Source organism: Leptonychotes weddellii, chromosome 7 (assembly GCF_054177405.1).
Source record: "Leptonychotes weddellii isolate Sample4059 chromosome 7, ASM5417740v2, whole genome shotgun sequence".
Taxonomy (NCBI): Eukaryota; Metazoa; Chordata; class Mammalia; order Carnivora; family Phocidae; genus Leptonychotes; species Leptonychotes weddellii.
The window spans coordinates 25913430-25931421 of NC_138375.1; the positions used below are offsets into that span (position 1 = coordinate 25913430).

General features: G+C 39.5%; 1 protein-coding gene across 3 annotated transcripts in view; it reads right to left on the minus strand.

The window, feature by feature from the left end:
- NADK2 (NAD kinase 2, mitochondrial) overlaps positions 1–17370 on the minus strand; it is a 41064-nt gene extending 23694 nt beyond the window's left edge. For 2 of the 3 annotated variants that reach the window (XM_081826003.1, XM_081826001.1), the window contains exons 1-4: positions 16785–17370; positions 6250–6338; positions 5069–5157; positions 4105–4186 (exon numbers count right to left, since the gene is read on the minus strand). In XM_081826003.1, the coding sequence (XP_081682129.1) occupies positions 4105–4186; positions 5069–5157; positions 6250–6338; positions 16785–17084 (560 nt within the window). In that variant the 5' untranslated portion in view covers positions 17085–17370. The remainder of the gene's footprint in view (positions 1–4104; positions 4187–5068; positions 5158–6249; positions 6339–16784) is intronic. The other variant, XM_081826002.1, reaches the window with a different exon arrangement.
- Positions 17371–17992: the final 622 nt, after the last annotated feature.

Sequence of the window (17992 nt, forward strand, 5' to 3'; positions counted from 1 at the left end):
AGTTAAAATACAATCCTATACTTTATAGGATTTTATACTTCATAGAAATTTATAGTCTAATGGAAGAGACAACAACCAAGCAGAAAATATGCTCTACAGAAAATTACAGTCAGAGCCCAGGAGAGGCACCAGTCTTCAATGAACAATTTACACAACTACACAACTGAGTAAGTGGTATAAGGGCACTGTAGGCAAAAGCATGTGTTAAGGCATGAAAATGATATGCACCTTCTGGAGAACTCTTTCCCTTATTCTTTCATATCCTACTGTTTTAAGTATCAACAAACCTCCTCACCAGAGGAAAAGCCTCCACCCATGGTATTAGCAGATGCTCATTCCTGACATTTGCTCTTAAGGACAGCCATCAGAGTGGGTGGTGGAGGAATTGAGTGAAGGTGGTCAAAGCTAAAAACTTCCAACACTGGGTTGTAACAATTCAACAGAAGGACTGTAGTTAATACTTCTGTATATTTGAGTTATTAAGAGTAGATCCTAAGAGCTCTCATCACAAAAAAAAAAAACAAAAACACTTTTTTTTTTCATATCTCTATAAGAGGATAAATGTTAACTAAGTTTACTGTGGTTATTTCACATCAGGTGTAAGTTATTATGCAGTACACCTTCAATTTATGCAGTCTGTATGTCAGTTATAGCTCAACAAAACTGGGCAAAAAATGCAATTCAAAAAAAAAAAAAACCAAGAAAACCAAAAAACAGCCTTAAGAAGAATCCTAGCTGTTCCTAGAGGGACTTCAGTAATTTTTTCTTAACTGAAGAAAGTATAGTGCCTACGAGTAAATGAGGATCAGTGAAACTTAAAAAGCAAATAGGCAACAGATGGTGAAAGATCATACTATTATACTAAGGAATTGGCAATGTATTCTGAAGGTCATGGAACCCTAAAAGATTTTAATTTAGAAGTAGATACCATCAGATTTGTACTTTGGAAAGACCATGAAGATAAAGTGTAATGGGTGGATTGGAACGAGCAAGACTGGAAGTTATTACAGTAATTTAAACAACAAATTATAAAGGCCTATGTTCGGTAGCAGTGAGGATGGCAAGAGATGGACTCAAAGGTAAGATCCCAAGAACTTAGCGCTAGAGCCATAGACCAATGTGATAAAAGGGGTGAGGGGCAAGTGGTCCCAGCTTCAGCACAGATTATGATTCCATTCATCAAGTACGGTAGAGGAAGGGAAAGGAAACAGGTTCATTTGTAGACATGTTGCCTTTTTTTTTTTTAAGTAGGCTCCATGCCCAACGTAGGACTTTAATTAAACTCATGACCCTAAGATTAAGAGTCCCATGCTCTAAGACTGAGCCAGCCAGACAGGTTACATTTTTAATGCCACTGGATACTTAGGACAGTATGGCTAGAATAGCATGAAGAGAAAAATAACAGGAGAAAAGAACACCGAATAGTCAGGGACCAGAAAATGTAGTGTCTTGTATATCATTGTTAAGGTGACCAACTGTCCCAGTCTGGTTGGGACTGACAATTTTCCCAGGATATGAAACTTTCAATGCTAAAACTAGGAAAGTCCCTGGCAAACCAGGGTGCACTGGTCCCCCTAGTCAGAGTAAAGAATTAGATTTTATCCTGGGTTAGATGGGGAGTCACCATAAAATTCTGAGCAGAGAAGTCACATGTTATCAAACTTTCATAAAATGATGACTGGCTGCAGTGGGAAGAGAATGCAAATAAGGATAAGAGTGGAAGCAAGATCAATGTTGGCTATAAATATTTTGGAGTCACCAGGATTTAAGTTCAACTACAGATATTAATATTAATATTAATTAATTAATACTGAAGACAGTATAACAAGTTAGAGAGAGAAAAGTTAGAGAAAGATGGCCCAGAAGATAATATGTGAAAACACCATTATTTAAGCAGTGACTTAATATAACATCCTTCAAAAGAGACAAGTAGCCACCAGAATAGGAAGAAGGTCGGGGGTGGGGGGAATGTCATAAATGGCAAAGAAGTACAGATGCAACCAAGGAGCAAAAATTTCCCAGAAATCAAGTAAGACAAGGACTGAAATGTTCAGTAAGTTCAGTAACCAGGACATTACTGGTAAGGCAAAAAGAATGTCAATGAACCAGTTGGAGGAAATCCAGAAAAGACAGCAAAGATGGCAAAACAGTAATTTAAGGAAGTGGAGATCCCAAGCTTGGGGGTAGAGATGAAGAAAAAGAGTAACAGCCAAGAGAGAGACACAGGGTAAAGGATTTATTAAATTTTCTTAAAAGAGGATAGTCCTGAACAAGTTTATAGCCTCAAAGGAAGCATGTTGGAGAGAGGGGAAGAAAGGGAACAAATAACAGAACAAAATTTTGTTTCAAAGCCAGGGAAAAGTTGCAAAGTCCAATGATTTCCATTTCCTTTATGAGGTAAGAGAAGGCAAATGCTGAAGGAGGAAGGGTAAGGAAAGCAAGGAGCATACAGAAGTTAAAATAACCTTGAAGTAGCTAGTGCAGAGAATACAGAAGAGAGAGGAAGACCTGAGCCTGGGGTGCCTGGGTGGCTCAGTTGTTAAGTGTCTGCCTTCGGCTCAGGTCATGATCCCAGGGTCCTGGGCTTGAGCCCCATGGGAAGCCTGCTTCTCCCTCTCCCCCTGCTTGTGTTCCCTCTCTTGCTGTCTCTGTCAAATAAATAAATAAAATCTTAAAAAAAAAAAAAAAAAAAAACGAAGACCTGAGCCACACAGAAAGTTTTTTTTAACAACTCTGAGGATCTAGTTCTAAGTGCTAGAAATGACAAACTGGAAGTAAATTTGGGCCCAAACAAGCCACCAAGCTTAAGTTTCTATTTTTTTCCCCCCAGATGGCCTCAGCAGTGCTGATGAAGGAATAAAAAGGATGATAGACTGATGTAGGATTGAGCAGAAAGACAGTGGTACAAAATGTTTAAGAAATTTGTCAAGAGGGGCACCTGGGTGGCTCAGTTGGTTAAGCAACCAATTCTTGATTTGGCTCAGTTGTGAGATGGAGCCCCGCATGGGCTCTGCACTAGGCATGGAGGCTGTCTCTCCCTCTCCCCCTCCTCACATGTGCACTCCCTCTCTAAAGGGGGGAGTGAAGGGGAGGGGAGGGGTGGGGAGGGGAGGGGAGGGAGGAAGGAAAGAAAGGAAGGAAAGGAAGGAAGGAAAGGAAGGAAGGAAGAAAAAAAAGAAGGAAAGAAAAAAAGAAAGAAAATTAAGTTTGTCAAGAATGTGAAGGAAGTGAGGGAAAATTAAGAAAATAGAGGGGTTCAACACACTGAAAACCAAAGGGCAGATTTAGCAGGATTGAGGAAATAAAACTGTGGTTAAAGGTAGGAGGCTGTGGTCAGAGTGGAATTAAGATTTGAGAGATGGGGCAATTCTAGATGATCATAAAGTCCAGGTATGCTCATGGCCACGGGTGGCTGGAACAGAATGATGCTAAACGTCAGTGAAGCTGAAGAAAGAAAAAAAGAAGTGATGACAGGGTTTGGTCTCTTCATTAAGTCAATGAAGTCACCCAGAAAATCAGCAGAGGCATAACCAGGAATGTAGATGAGAGACATAAGGAAGGACAGAAGACGGGGCATTAACTCATGCCTCTTTGGCAATACAAAAGGTCACCAGTACCCAACTAGGTCAAGGGCTCAGGTCTATTCTGCCAAAAGGTACTACTCCCAGACTACCTAGGAAGTCCAATGTGAAGACTCGTCAATCCCATATCATAATTTTCTACCACCAATGGTAGCTAAAACACGTATCTATTTCTCACGCCTGAGCTATATATACATGAAAGCTAGGTCCTTGAAAACCACCACATAGAAGAAAATTCTACTGAAAGTAGAAACGAATTGTACATGCCTCAATTGCATCTCTAAAATGTTTCTGGAACACAGTTCTAACATTCATGGTAACCAGGAGCAATGATCCTTCCACTTAAACATCATGCACCACAGTAAATGCCCTGCAGCAACAGAGCACAGCAGTGTGACTACGGTGGAGAAAATATGGAGCTCCCCAAATTTGAGACTTATCAGAAATAGATATTATGCAAAGCAAAGAATAACTGTATGTATAGCACACACATACCAAACAAAAAGAACATGTTTTTCCTTACCGTTCTGGATCAGTGTTTACTCCAATAACTGGTTTAAGTCTATCTAAGACCTTACTTGCTGCCAGGAGCATCGTGCCATCACCTAAAGGACATAAGACATAACCAGATTTGTTACAAAACTAGTTTTTAACATCATTTTGAACACAAGTCCTTTTGTTTTAACAATCACACTCCTACTCCATCCTGCTGACCACCAGTCTATTCCACTTCCTTTCTACCCACTATCCCTAATCCAGGATTTCTCAACAGTGGCAAGACCGACATTTCAGGCCGGGTAATTCTTTGTTGGGGGGTGCCGGGGCTGGGGGGGGGGCTGTCCCGTGCATTACAGGATGTTCAGCAGTATCCATGACCTCTACCTGTTAGATGCCCGTAGTAGCCCCCCAGCTGGGAACCACTGTTCTAATCCTATCATTCTACTAACCAAATCTCTTTCCTTCTGTCATAACATCAGTCCAAATTCATACATTATTTTAATGAGAATACATCCAAAAAAGTGTCCAGTGCAGATTTTTCTAACAAATGCTATCAATTTAAAGCTTTGACAACAATGTCCACTTACCTAATAATAAAGCTCAGGAAAGATAGCTGTAAGTATATTGGAGCCAGAGTGGGATGGAACTTAGCTAATCTCACTGAACTCTTAAACAATTTCAACTTTTTTTTTTAAGACTGGCATAACTAAATCAAAATACAGTTACAACTCATCTTTTGAATATTTGAAGTCAAATGCACACCTTAAATATACAAACAGAAATAGACATAGAACCTCACAAATAACATCATTCACTAAAAAAGTGAAATGTTATATATAGCAGATATTTTAAATCTTATCCTAAAAATCCCACAATGCATCTTGTGGTAGGATTCTGAAGGCTTCATTACAGCTAGACCACAGGTATCTGGAAATGATAGTAAAGAGCATTTCCGTATTCCAACATCTTTACCTCTGTAAAACTATTACCTCCTGCAGCTATGACAGCGTCTGCCCATCGAACAATCTCTTCATCATATTCTCTCCTCTTTACTAGACGAACCTCAATGCCCTCATTCCTAAGATAAAAAAGTAAAAGTTATATAAAATGTCCACTAGTAACATGAAGGATGTTTTGAGGCAGGTTACTCCAATGATGTAAAATAACCAAACTTGTTTTATAAACAAATTTATGTTTAGTTTTGCAAGGTTAACTTCATTTTCATTTATTCAATTACAATAGCCAATTTACTATGGTCAGGAGGCATATGAATAAACTAAAAGTTAATGACTATCCGAAATCTCTACATGCTTCAAAAACATCTTGGTTTTGCCCCTGACAAATAGCAGTATCAATAGATTAGAATTTCATTTCATTTTCTCTATTCCTCTGATGCTAAAATTCACTAATACAAAAATGGTCAAGAAGTGTAACATCTCAAGACACTTTTTAATTATAAAAGCAAACAGTCATTATTTTAAATCCAACAAATATTCATTCAGTGTCAGACACTGAAACAGTGACTAAAATACTTTCTCCTTTGCATGTTCTCACACGGATTCTCTTATATACATATAAACTTATTCACTGACTGCATTAATAGAATTAACAGAAGTTCCTGTGATAATTTTTAGACATTCAAAGAATATTTTAATGAACACCCATAAAATCCAGTATTTAATAAAATATTACACATACAGTTGAAGCCTAATGTATACAGAATTATCTCTGTAGAAAAGGCACTTCTCAGACCAAATATTAACTGAAAATGTGTGAAATTTTCAGAGTACAATAAAAATTTCCTTAGAGGGCACCTGGGTGGCTCAGTTGGTTAAGCGACTGCCTTTGGCTCAGGTCATGATCCTGGAGTCCCGGGATAGAGTCCCACATCGGGCTCCCTGCTCAGCAGGGGGTCTGCTTCTCCCTCTGCCCTCCTCCCTCTCGTGCTGTCTCTCATTCTCTCTCTCTCAAATAAATAAATAAAATCTTTAAAAAAAAAATTTCCTTAGAAACACTATAATATCAACTCCATTAACCAAGATATAATTTTCTGAAAATGATTTTATAATGGCAATCTTTACTAAAAATCTCAGGATCACCTGCTAGTAAAAATAAAAACTGGAAGTCCTGAATACAAAAGCCCATCAAAGATCCAATCCCATTAACTTACCGTAAACTATCTAGAATATGCTCTACATTTTTGGTGTGAATATGATGTCGTTCAAGTAGTCCACTGTAGCTAGAGCCTTTCAATGCAAGCTGTATCAAGATAAAACAAATTCTGTCTCATTACATGACATATATTACACATTATAACATATCTCTTTAAAAAAACCCTATAAAAAATATAATGGGTTAAGGCACATCTTTATGACTACAAGTTTAAACTGAACTAGAAAGACTGATTTCAGAAAATCATAATTTGGTTTCAATACCAAATACAGCATTAAGTTTCCTGAATCATGTAGTTAACAGGATCTCAAAATTTGCTTATTTTTCAATTTGAGGGTTTTTTAATGGATTTTTAACACATTGCATGTGGCTACTTGAAGACCAAAGACAAACTAGTATTTTAGAAAGCAGTTAGATGACCTTTGTTCCACTTGGATTTGCAGCTCTCTTCTGTTCAGATTTATGAACTCTATTTGGAATTTACCCCACGCAATCCAAACAAAGGCCGGGTTAGCTCCCTGAAATTGGATAACTTTTAGATATAAAGACATATATCCTTCAAGAATTATCTTTCCTAGTCCACTGGAGGACAATTTTACAATGTCACTACTTTACCATTAATAATTCTCCTTTTAAATTACATGTCTTCGAAATAATCCATAAAGTAAAATGTTGAGAGAGAAGTTCAGACATATCCTCAATGCATATCCATTTAATCAACTAGGAAATTTGTCCAGTAGAGTGAATGTGAGAATTAAAAAGTATGTTATTTCTTTCCTTCTCCAACTTCCCTTATACCCTACCTCTTGATGACACAATATCAGTTTTTCAAGTACCTGTCCAAAATACAATCTTAAACATATTCTTTTGTTTTAGATTATTACTGAATTATAAAGTAAAACCAAATTTTAGATAGCATCCTTAATATGTATTTTACATATTAAAAATTTTATAAAAGTAGCAAGACATGGAAGATACATATATAAAGAAAATTTAAAATACATATAATCTTATTGTCCCAGGACAGTTTATGTTAATATTTTGATATCTACCTTTCCAGTCTTTTGTTTATGAATATAGGGTTAAGAGTTTTAAAATAGTTTTGTCCTCACTCTATAATCTAAAGGGAAATGTTTGTTCCTCAAAAGGGGAGGTGAAGACACATTTGGCTATTTGATAATTAATACATAGATGTTAACTCACAAAAATACACTAGATCAGATCATCTGTACAACACTTTGACATCTAGGCATAAGCTTCATATTTAGACAGATCATACCAACATCAAAAATATTTTTTAAAGGAAAGCAGTGACCAAGATCATAATTAGATAATCCTTCATTTAATTTAAAAAAGTCAACATACAACAGGTTTGAAAAACTATTTTAAGACTAGAATTTCTGAATATAAATGAACATAGCATTAACATTCAGATTACACTACCATTAGCCAATTACAAATTAACTAAAACTGTACTAACCATCTCTCAGTAAACATGGACCACAATGCTCTTCATCTCTACTCTCTCCCTGGGGATCTCTAGCTTCAAGGCTTTCCGTGCGAGAGCTGTATGCAGAGGACTCCCAACTGCTAACCCTAGCCTCTCTTTATATACAAATAAATGTAACCACCAATGTATCTGACATCTTTCTCTGGATATCAACAGGAATCTCAAACTAAAATACTCAGTATCAAACTCCTGACTTTTCTAACAGATTAGTTACTGTGGTGTATTATTTTGTTACAGTAATTACCTCTCATGAGCCCATTTCAAGAGTGAATATGTAGCTAGAAATTGAGCTCTAAAAAATTAAATTCATTCGTTCAAATATTTGAGTGCCTACTACTGTATTAGTTTAAACATTAGTTGAGCTCAATCAAATAATGGGGCACTGAAAACTGCCAAGGACAATGAGAACTAACTCAAATGTATAAGAAGTCTATTAGAATAGTTTCATCAAATGTACTGCTTCTAACCTGCTATAAATAAAACTTAAGGGTAGCTGGTCCTCAATTTCCTGCCCAGATTTTTATCTTATGTTCTAATTTGTGGTTTGGACAATACAGAACATGTATCCAGGAATACAGGACGTAAACCTTTATGTATGATAACTGTAAATTCTAGTCTGGTGGTTCAGAAGCTTTTGTGCTCACTTCCTGGCTCTCAGCAAACTCCAGAAAATTAAGATTACTCAGCAGTTGAGGGTTAGGAAACTGTGCTTTGAGATGGTGAAGGGGGTTTGAATTTGTGGAGAAAATAATTTTGGAGCACTAACAAAAAACTTCCAAGTTTTCCATGATTTAGTAAGTTTTGCTAGCAACACTAAAATTCCTAAATTTCCAAACCTAAATACAAAATTCATTTAGCGTCAGAATACTTAATATATTGGGGCAGAAATGTCATTTCATAAATTCTATTCCCACTTAAATGCTTCTTGTGAACTAATTCTCTTATAACTCATGTTCAATACATTTATTTAGAGAATACAAGTTCTTATATTAATTATTTTCTTTAAAGATCTAGATGGCTGGGCTAATAAGCTTCATTAACATGGACTGGCTAAACTAGGCATTTTATAAAACTTTTATAAGTTAGTGATTTTATAAAATCACTTAGTAAAAGCATCAATTAGAAAGTCTTAAATCACTATTCAACTGGCTTGTAGAGTTTTTAAAGTTTTCTTTTATATTCAAAGACTGGTAAGAATTTCTAGCTATCCCTCTGAAAATAACAAGACCTCAAAGATTTAAAACCGTACTTTAATCAAAAACACAAACACATTCATTACGTGGTGGTGGTTAGGTTGGCAAAATGGGAAATAAATACTGAAGGAAGTAGTTAGCAGTCCTGGGAGCAGGCTATTGCATGAGACCAGATAAGAGTTGATGTCGTCCAGAAGTCAAGCGGTGGCAGCATGAATGTGGAGGACACATTTTTCTGTAGATTACAGTCAAAAACATTTAAGTTCTTTTTGTTGGTAAAAAGATTAACTTCCCCCTATCTTGCCAGTACTAGTCTCTCCCATTCACATATAAATTCTTCCTTATTCTTCAATATTAAAATATCCTGAACTTAAAAGATATCATTTCACGCTCATCACACTGGCAAAAATGTAAGTGTCTATACCAAGTGCCAATGAGAACATGGGGAATCAGGGAGCTGTTCAATGCTTACAGAAATATTATTTGTACTTCTAATTGCATTTTCTTAATTAAAAAACTGGAAACAACCTAATTATCCAAACAATGTAATACTAGACAGCACTTAAAGTGAATTAACACATATCAAATAAGTTTCAAAACCAATATTAAGGAAAGCAAGTTTCTAAAGAACAAGCGCACAATCTAATGAATATATAATTGATGTAACTTTTTTAAGACACACAAAACAACAGTATACTTTGTATGGACATGGTCATATTAATGTATAACATAAGCATGAGAAAGATTTTATATATATATACACATATATACATATATATATAAATACACACACACACACATCTATAACAGCTGCAGGCTAGTGGTTACCTCTAGGGACACAGGGAGGGAGAAAAGGTGGAAGGATAGGGCTTTAGTTATAACAATTCCTTTAAAAATATTTCAAGCAAATGTGGCAAAATATTAATATCTATTAAGGCCCAGTAGTTGGAGATATAGGTGTCTATTCTGAAAGTTTTCAATATGGTAAAAATATTTCATAACTGAAAGTCTAAACTTCAAAAAGATCACTAGAAAGTCTACTTAAAAGTTGAAAAAATTCAAAGGTCTTTTCCCCTTTCATTCTTGCCCTTCCCCAAAAATATTCTCTCCCTTCTCTGTATTCCCATGGACCACTTATAAACAGTTATAACACAATTTAATATATTTTCCCCAAACATTTGGGAACTCTTTTTATTCACCTGTGGTTCCCCAGAACCTAGCAGGATGCCCACTTAGCAAGTGCTCAATGAATGGGTTGACGAATAGATATTCAAAAGTGACACTTTAAACAAATTAAGTTAACCAACAAAGTTCACGGATGTTGGCAACAGTGACACTGTATGCTTGTATTTTTAAAGATCATAGTTTTTATTATTATTTTCTCCACTACAAAAATACTTCTTAAAAGAAAGTTAAAAAATTCAGAACTGTCACTTCCTCCAAGAGATTGGCTTAAAAACAACAACAAAAACTACATAAGCAAGAGTTAAATTCAACAAATCTTCAGTTCTTTTAGCAGTCTATTTTATAAAGGAACCTACTTTGAAGTAACCAAAGCAGTACCATTTTAGGTACATAATTTAATAAATAATAGTGGCATTTACATAATGACCATTATTGTGGCTGAAAAATTAGAATTATGCTGCTTTAAATTATGTAAATTATAGATTAAAAAATTATGTAAAGCTAAAAAATCATGTAAGCAAGGAAAAGCAGACATTATTATACCTATTTCAAAGTCAGAGGCTGATAAATAGAGGTTAGGTTACTTGCTTAAGTTTATAAAGCTAATAGACTGGTGCCAGGATCAAAACTCCTATCTCCTGCTCTTAATCCAGGACTTGCCCACCACAGACTCCTAACATTCCTATATTAGCTATATATCTCACTCCTGCTTGAGAACTGTAAATACTCATTAGGGCACTAAGGCTCAATTTTAATGATTAAGTTACACAGGCCAAGAACTATTCTGTTCCTATGCCCTAATTCTACCAACTTTCAGTTAGGAAGGAGAGCCAATCAGCTAACCTCTCCTTGAATGCAAATGTCTTACAGAGGTTGGTCGAATTTCCTGCACAATCCACATCATATACAATGAACTTTGCTAAGGCAAGAAATAACCCACACACTTGCTGATATTCTGAAATATACATTTCTGTTACATATTAACAAAGATTACTGATAGTGAAAAATAAAGTAACTTACACTTTACTAGCTGAGAAGATATTAATGTGCACCAATACTTTACTCAAAACAAAATTCATGTAATTAAAAATATAGCAAAAGTGATCACAGTAAGAAATTATGTTATTTACAATCTCATTGTGGGCCATATAATTTCTAAAACTCCCCCAGGTAACCCTGAAGGCCGAAAATCAGGGCTCTAAAGCACATCGGTCAATGATTATGTTAATGGTAGAATTTCAGCTACTGTAATATTCAACCCTTTTACATCTTCAGGAGTCTATTTAACTGCAAATATTTATGGAAGGGAGTATACCATAAGCCTCTATTTTCCTCTATTTTGTTTGTTTCCAAACAAAATTTGACATGTTTTTCTGCTCCCCGCCCCCCCCCCCCAAATCCCACGGTCAAATAAAAATCCTGTTTTGTTTAGGTTTATGTTTCTCAAACATATTTAACCATGAAACTCTTTTGGGGAACTCATGTTGGTAACCTCAACCTTAAGCTTTCAACAGCTAAAATCTTTTGGAAGAATGATAGCTGGAAATAAGGCTCTGGACTGGAAGCCTCCAGGAGAAAAGAACTAAAACTGATTTTTAAAAAGTCAGAAACCTTTGGCAGGGATGGGAAGGTAGAGAGGATGATGAATAAGATGAGGTCCTTGCCCTCAAGTCTAGAGAAGAAAATAATCAGATTATACTCCAAGGTGGAAAGCTCAAATATGTAAGTATTAGGAAGATACAGTGTAGAACACCTAACACAACCCTGGTAGCCAGAGAGAGGCACAGCAAGGTTACCAGGAAGGCTTCCTGTGGAAATAATATTTGGAACTTGACCTCAAAGGAAGGCTAGGAATTGGCTAGAGGAAGGAGGAACTTTCAAAGCAAAAGGGGCTGCAGATGCAAATCAAACCACCCCGAAATACCATTTTTCACCTACCAGCTTGGTTAGACCCCCAAAATGTGATAAATTGCTTATGGGGGGGAGCACCTTTCATCCATTGCTGGTGAAGATATACATTGGTACAGCCTCTAAGGGAAGCAATTCAAATGCACATGCCTTTTGACTCAGCAATTCTACCTTTAGGTATTTATCTTCAAGCTTGATTCACACACAAATTAACACAACTGTCATTCATTATAGACTGTATTCTAATAAATTAAGACATGCACACACTGGAATACTATACATACTATTTTAAAGAAAGAACAAGGTGGGGCACCTGGGTGGCTCAGTTGGTTAAGCGACTGCCTTCGGCTCAGGTCATGATCCTGGAGTCCCGGGATCGAGTCCCGCATCGGGCTCCCTGCTCGGCAGGGAGTCTGCTTCTCCCTCTGACCTTTCTGTCTCTCATTCTCTCTCTCAAATAAATAAATAAAATCTTTAAAAAAAAAAAAAAAGAAAGAACAAGGTGCAGAATAGCTTAAATAGTATGTTATCACTAAGTAAAAAGGGATGGGACAAAGAAAAATATTTCACTGGGCTGATTTGTATGTATAGATTATTTCTGGAAGGAAAAACAAGAAACTGCTAACACTGGCTACTTCCAGGGACAAAAACTGTGTGCCCAGTGACAAGAATAAGAGAAAGACTTTTCACTGCACACCCTTCTGTATCTTTTACATTTTGAACCATTTAAAATGCACTACTGATCCGTAAATAAATAAAATTAAATCAGCACACCACCTAATGAAAATAAAAGCAGTTTGGAATTAATGGAAAACGAAGCTCAAGACAAAAATTGATCAGAAATGAAGCTCAAGAGGTAGACAGGAGCCAGTTCATGAAGGGCCTTGTTTGGCATACTAAGTAAGGATCATAAAGGTTCCCATACAGCAGTGTTTTTCAAAGTGTGATCTGGGGACCACTTGCAAACCTGGAGAGCTTGTTAAAAATGCTGATCTCTGGACAGAGCTAGCAAACTTAAGGGTGTGGTTCAGAAAGGCAGAGTCTGGAGTCTCCACAAACTGAATCAGAATCTTGGGGTGCTAAAGTTTAGGCATCCTCATTTTAACAAATTTTCTAGGTGATTCTACAGGTTATGGGGAGGGAGCTTTTGAGAAGTTCTAAGCAGAGGAATAAAATGGCCAGATGTTCACTTTAGATAGACCACTCTGGTGCCTGTATCTGAAAGATGTGAAAGGAGTGAGACTGTTAGAAGGCCCTGGAAGTACTCCAGATATTAATTTGATAAATACTCATGAACACTACACTCATTGCACACCAGTGGCAAAAGTATCTGCCCAAGAACTATAACCTAAGCTACACCATCATTTTCAGGATACAAGGTAAGGGAAACAAAATTCAAGGTGCTACATCTCTTAAATATGCTAAGAAGGCAATAATTAGGAATAATTTAATCCAGTAATAGACTGCTAAATGAAATTATTCTATCCCATTATAAAGATAATTAAAAAAAAAAAAACTAAAAATGGCAACCATTAAAGAAGGTTGCTTCTGGGGTTGGGGTAGAGGGAGAGAAGAATGGAAACAGTTCATGTCTTGTTTGGTATATACCAAAATAGTTTTAAATAAAACCTACTCTTTGGCCAAAAAGGCATGTTGACAATGTCAAAACCCTTTCCAATCAGCTTTGATTCGCCTAAAGATCTGATTTGTTGAGTGCCATGGACCTTATTAATAAAAATCCCACATCTGCCAACAGCTGCATCTCTTATGATGTAGGTAAATCGTAATAACAGTTTAATTAGCCCTGCAAGGTAATGAGCCAGTAGAGGTAAGGTACCTACGAAGGTACCTTCCTAGAAATTCACAGGAAACATCATTGCAAGATTTAAAAATAAAGCAATGTAACCAATATGAAAGAGTCATTGGAAGTCAGACTTTGACCGACTTCGAAAGATAGAAACCTACTCTGTACATGCTTTAACAACTAAGAAGTATTTCCTCCACTTGTTTAAGCTTCTACAAAATGAGAAAACCATGAGGGTTGAGGGTATAAATTACACTGACACTCCATCCTTCATCTTCTTTTTGCATTTTAACAAATAACCTAACAGAGATCTATTCTGCAACAAAACTACCACCTCCACAACAAAAAAGAACGCTCTGATCTAAAACTTCAGGTTACCATGACACTATAGACACAAGAGGTACGGTGCCAAAGACACAAAGTAAGCACACGGCCACTTTCTTTTATTCCCAATTCACATGATTCGTGTATCTTAGAATCTTTTACCCCAGCAATATAGCAAACAATATTAACCAGCTTATCAGTCCTACCACAGAATCCCATTTTAGAACAACTTTACACAGCTCAGTATTCTTTGGCTTGGACTCTACCTAATGCTATTCCATTCTGAATACTGGCTTTAATATAAATGGTAAAACAAAAATCAGTAAGGAGATAATCCAATAAAATGTAATTGAAATGACAACAACTATTTCACTGCCTTGCAATTACTATAGTACAGAAGTTTTAACTCAAAGTTTTCTTATCCCAAACAGCATTACCTAGCCAAAGACAAATATTTACCTATTAGAGATTTCTCTTTAGATACTCAGAGTGGGTACACTAGGTAGTTCAATTTGTAAAGACTTACTGATTTGCCTACATTTTAAAAATTTTGATTAGTGGCAATCTAGTTCAGAGGTCCCAGAGTTAATCTAATTCAGAGCACACTTACTTTCTTGATGCCTTGAAAAGTTATCCAGAGTTTCAAAACGCCAGCACTAAAAAAGGCCTTGGAGGCTATCTAGTCCAACCCTACTACTTCACATACTGAACTAGGCAGAAGTTTGAAAACCTGATGGTACAACGAAAAGGTATCAGTGTCACACATGAGGCCCACAGGAGTTAAAAAGACCCCTAGGAAGTTAACCACACAGAACTGGGCCTAGGACCCCAAGATCCTAACACCCAATCCCACACTCCAAACAGGCCAACAGAGTGTACTATTTTAAACTGTTGAGAGGTTTTCATAAAATTGTATGAAGAACATATTTATACATATATTTGACAATTTCTAAAAAGATCTTGCAAAATTGAGAGTACAATCCAAGGAACACACCTCTTTCCCAACACAGAAACAATGTGCTTGCTTCTGACATTATTATTCCCTGCCTCACCCCCAAATTCACTGACACTGACAAACTGATTTACTTATTAAATGACACAACTGTTTTCTATAAATTGCTACATCTTCAAACACCAAAGGAAAGGAGAGAAAAACCTGTACCTAGCACTTCCATCTAACGAAAGCAGGGGCTCTCCTCAATTAACTCGTTAAAGAATCAAGAAGTTTAATGCTGGGGAGATGGGGTGGCTCAGATGGTTAAAGGCTCATCTGCCTTCGGCTCAGGTCATGATCCCAGGGGCCTGGGATGGAGCCCCGCATCAGGCTCCCTGCTCAGTGCAGAGTCTGCTTCTCCCTCTCCCTCTGCCATTCCCTCTGCTTGTGCTCTCTGGCTCTACCTCTCTGTCAAATAAATAAAAAAAAAAAACTTAAAAAAAAAGTTTAATGCTAATAATAGATTCAGTACTTATGCAGACATAATTTACAACTTGATTTTGATACCTGTACAAAACATTACAAACAAATCTGAAGAATACAAACCATACCAGAAGTTTAAAACAGGCTGTCTACTTCTGTACAGAATCCTACAAGATTTGGTTATAGGCATGTAATTCCAAAGCTTTGGTGCACATTGTTCATGGTAGTATCTTCACTCTCCTTTTCCTAAAGTTGGTGGGCAGGGAGCATGGGATCAGAAGTCTCAAAAGGAGAGGGAAGTCTCAAAAGGAGAGGGAAGAGAGATACTCGGTTTTTCTCTCAGATGGATTTATATACTTTTGCAAAGATATTAATATCTGTACTAAACAGAGTCTATTGTGGAAATACTGCTATGTTATGGACGTAGGCTTTTTATTTCATAATTATTAAGTTTACCTGCCCTCTATCTTGCCCTTTCTACTTAATAGCATATACTCAAAGTCAAATTTTCTCCCTCGCTATCCCCTGAACTCGAAACACGTGTGCTTTTTGTTCTAGCAAAACAAACTGCTAGAACCTTGTCTGACGACCACGTTCCATCACGGAAAAGGCTCACCCAGACCGGCTTTCCGGAGTATCCCAGGCCTGACAGTCCTGCAGAGTAAAAGGGGGTGTGTCCGCCGTAACTTAGCCCTCTCTTCCACCTCCCCGCAGCGACGCCCCGGCGCCCCTTCTTGGGGAAGGCTTGGGGAGCTGTTTCCAGAGCGTCCAGACCTCAGCCACCCGCCCACCTTTCTCGGGGCTGTTGTTGCTATTCCCAAAAGGGAGAATAGGGGGTGGTGCTGGCGAGGGCACAAATGAATCCCCAAACCCTTCCCACTGGGAGCTCCTGTACCCCCATCCAAGTCTTCCTCCCCCGTCTTGGGGGGGGGTCTCTGCAATAGCAGTGACCCTCTACCTCACTCTCTCTCTCTCTCTCTCTCTCGACACACACAGAGGGCGGGGGGGGTCTACGCGCGAAGCCAGAGGGAGTGGAGGGCATCGAGCCGGGAAGGCAGAGCATCTAGGGCGCCGGGGGGAAAAAGGTGGTCCCGAGAGCTCTCGCCACACCACAAAGCCGCGGCCGAGCCTGGGTGTGAACGGGGGCCGAGCCCACACACAACAGGGAGGGGGGGGTGCCGCCGGGACCCACCAGCTGCTTCAGGTCCTCCTCGGAGAGCTCCGCGTAACGGTACCGCTGCTGCTCGAACTCGTACCGGGTGGTTTTGGCCACCACCACCACCCGCGACGGGCGGAAGCCGCCGTCGGGGCGGCTGCCACAGCCCGCCAGCTCGCGCGGCTGCCCCTGCCCCAGGTGCCGCCGGCCGCCGCCGTCACCGCAGAGCCGCGGCCGCGCGGCGGGGCCTCCCGCGCCCGGCCCCCTCAGCACCGCCGCCCGGCCGCCCGCCACACGCCGACAGCTGCCCAGCAGGAAGCCTCGGTAGCAAGTCATCCTCCGCCCGGCGGGGCTGCAGGCCCGGGCTCCCGCCTCGGCTCCCCGCCACCAGCAGTGCGCACCACCCGCGCCGCCCGGGCCTCTAATGCCGCGCCGGACCGGGAGAGGTTAAGTGCACCGCCGTGCGTGGCCCGCGCCGCGAGGGGGACGTGCCCAGACGTTGACGGGGGCGGGGAAAGCCGGCGACTGGGAGGTGGGAGAGCCGAAGCCCGGGAAAGGTGGGCGGGGAAGAGCCAGAGGCCTCAGGGTGGTGGGTTTTGTTTGTTTGTGTATCCGTTTCCATCCACGCCTGCGCAGTGGCCGCTTCGCCGCCTGGGGGCCCACCTCCTGCTCCACCCCCTTCCCTGGGTGGGCACCAAACCCGCCCGCCCGCCCCCAACTCTGTGGGCCAATCAGAGCCAGAAGCGGTTTCGGAGCCCGAGGAACTGTGGGGATTGGCTGCGGCCGGAGGAAGGGCTGGAATTCTATTTGGCGATTGAGCTGCCTTAGGAATCCAGCTAGAACCGGTCTGAAGCGGCGCGGGGGCTGCGGGTGGGGTTTTGAGCGCCTGGCGGGAGAGCAGGTGCTTCTGGGCACTTCCTCGCTTGGGTTTCGTTATTGCACTTTATCGGCCCGTGTAAAACTAGACCTTTTCATTATTGCGCGCAAGTCTAGCTTCTTTATTCCTTCGTTCAACGAAATCTAGTCGGATGGCCGATATGACCAACGCTGGGCTGGGAGCCAGGGAGACTGACCAAGGACCATCTGCACAGTCTGCGCGGCCTAGTGCAAAATAAAAATTCAGAGCTTCTTGCTCAGGAAGTATTAAGAATTGCAAGACTAAGCACTAAGCCGAGTGCCTGGCCCATCTGAACATGGTGCCTTGTGGGACTGCACAAGTAATAGCCCCTGCGGACAACCAAAAA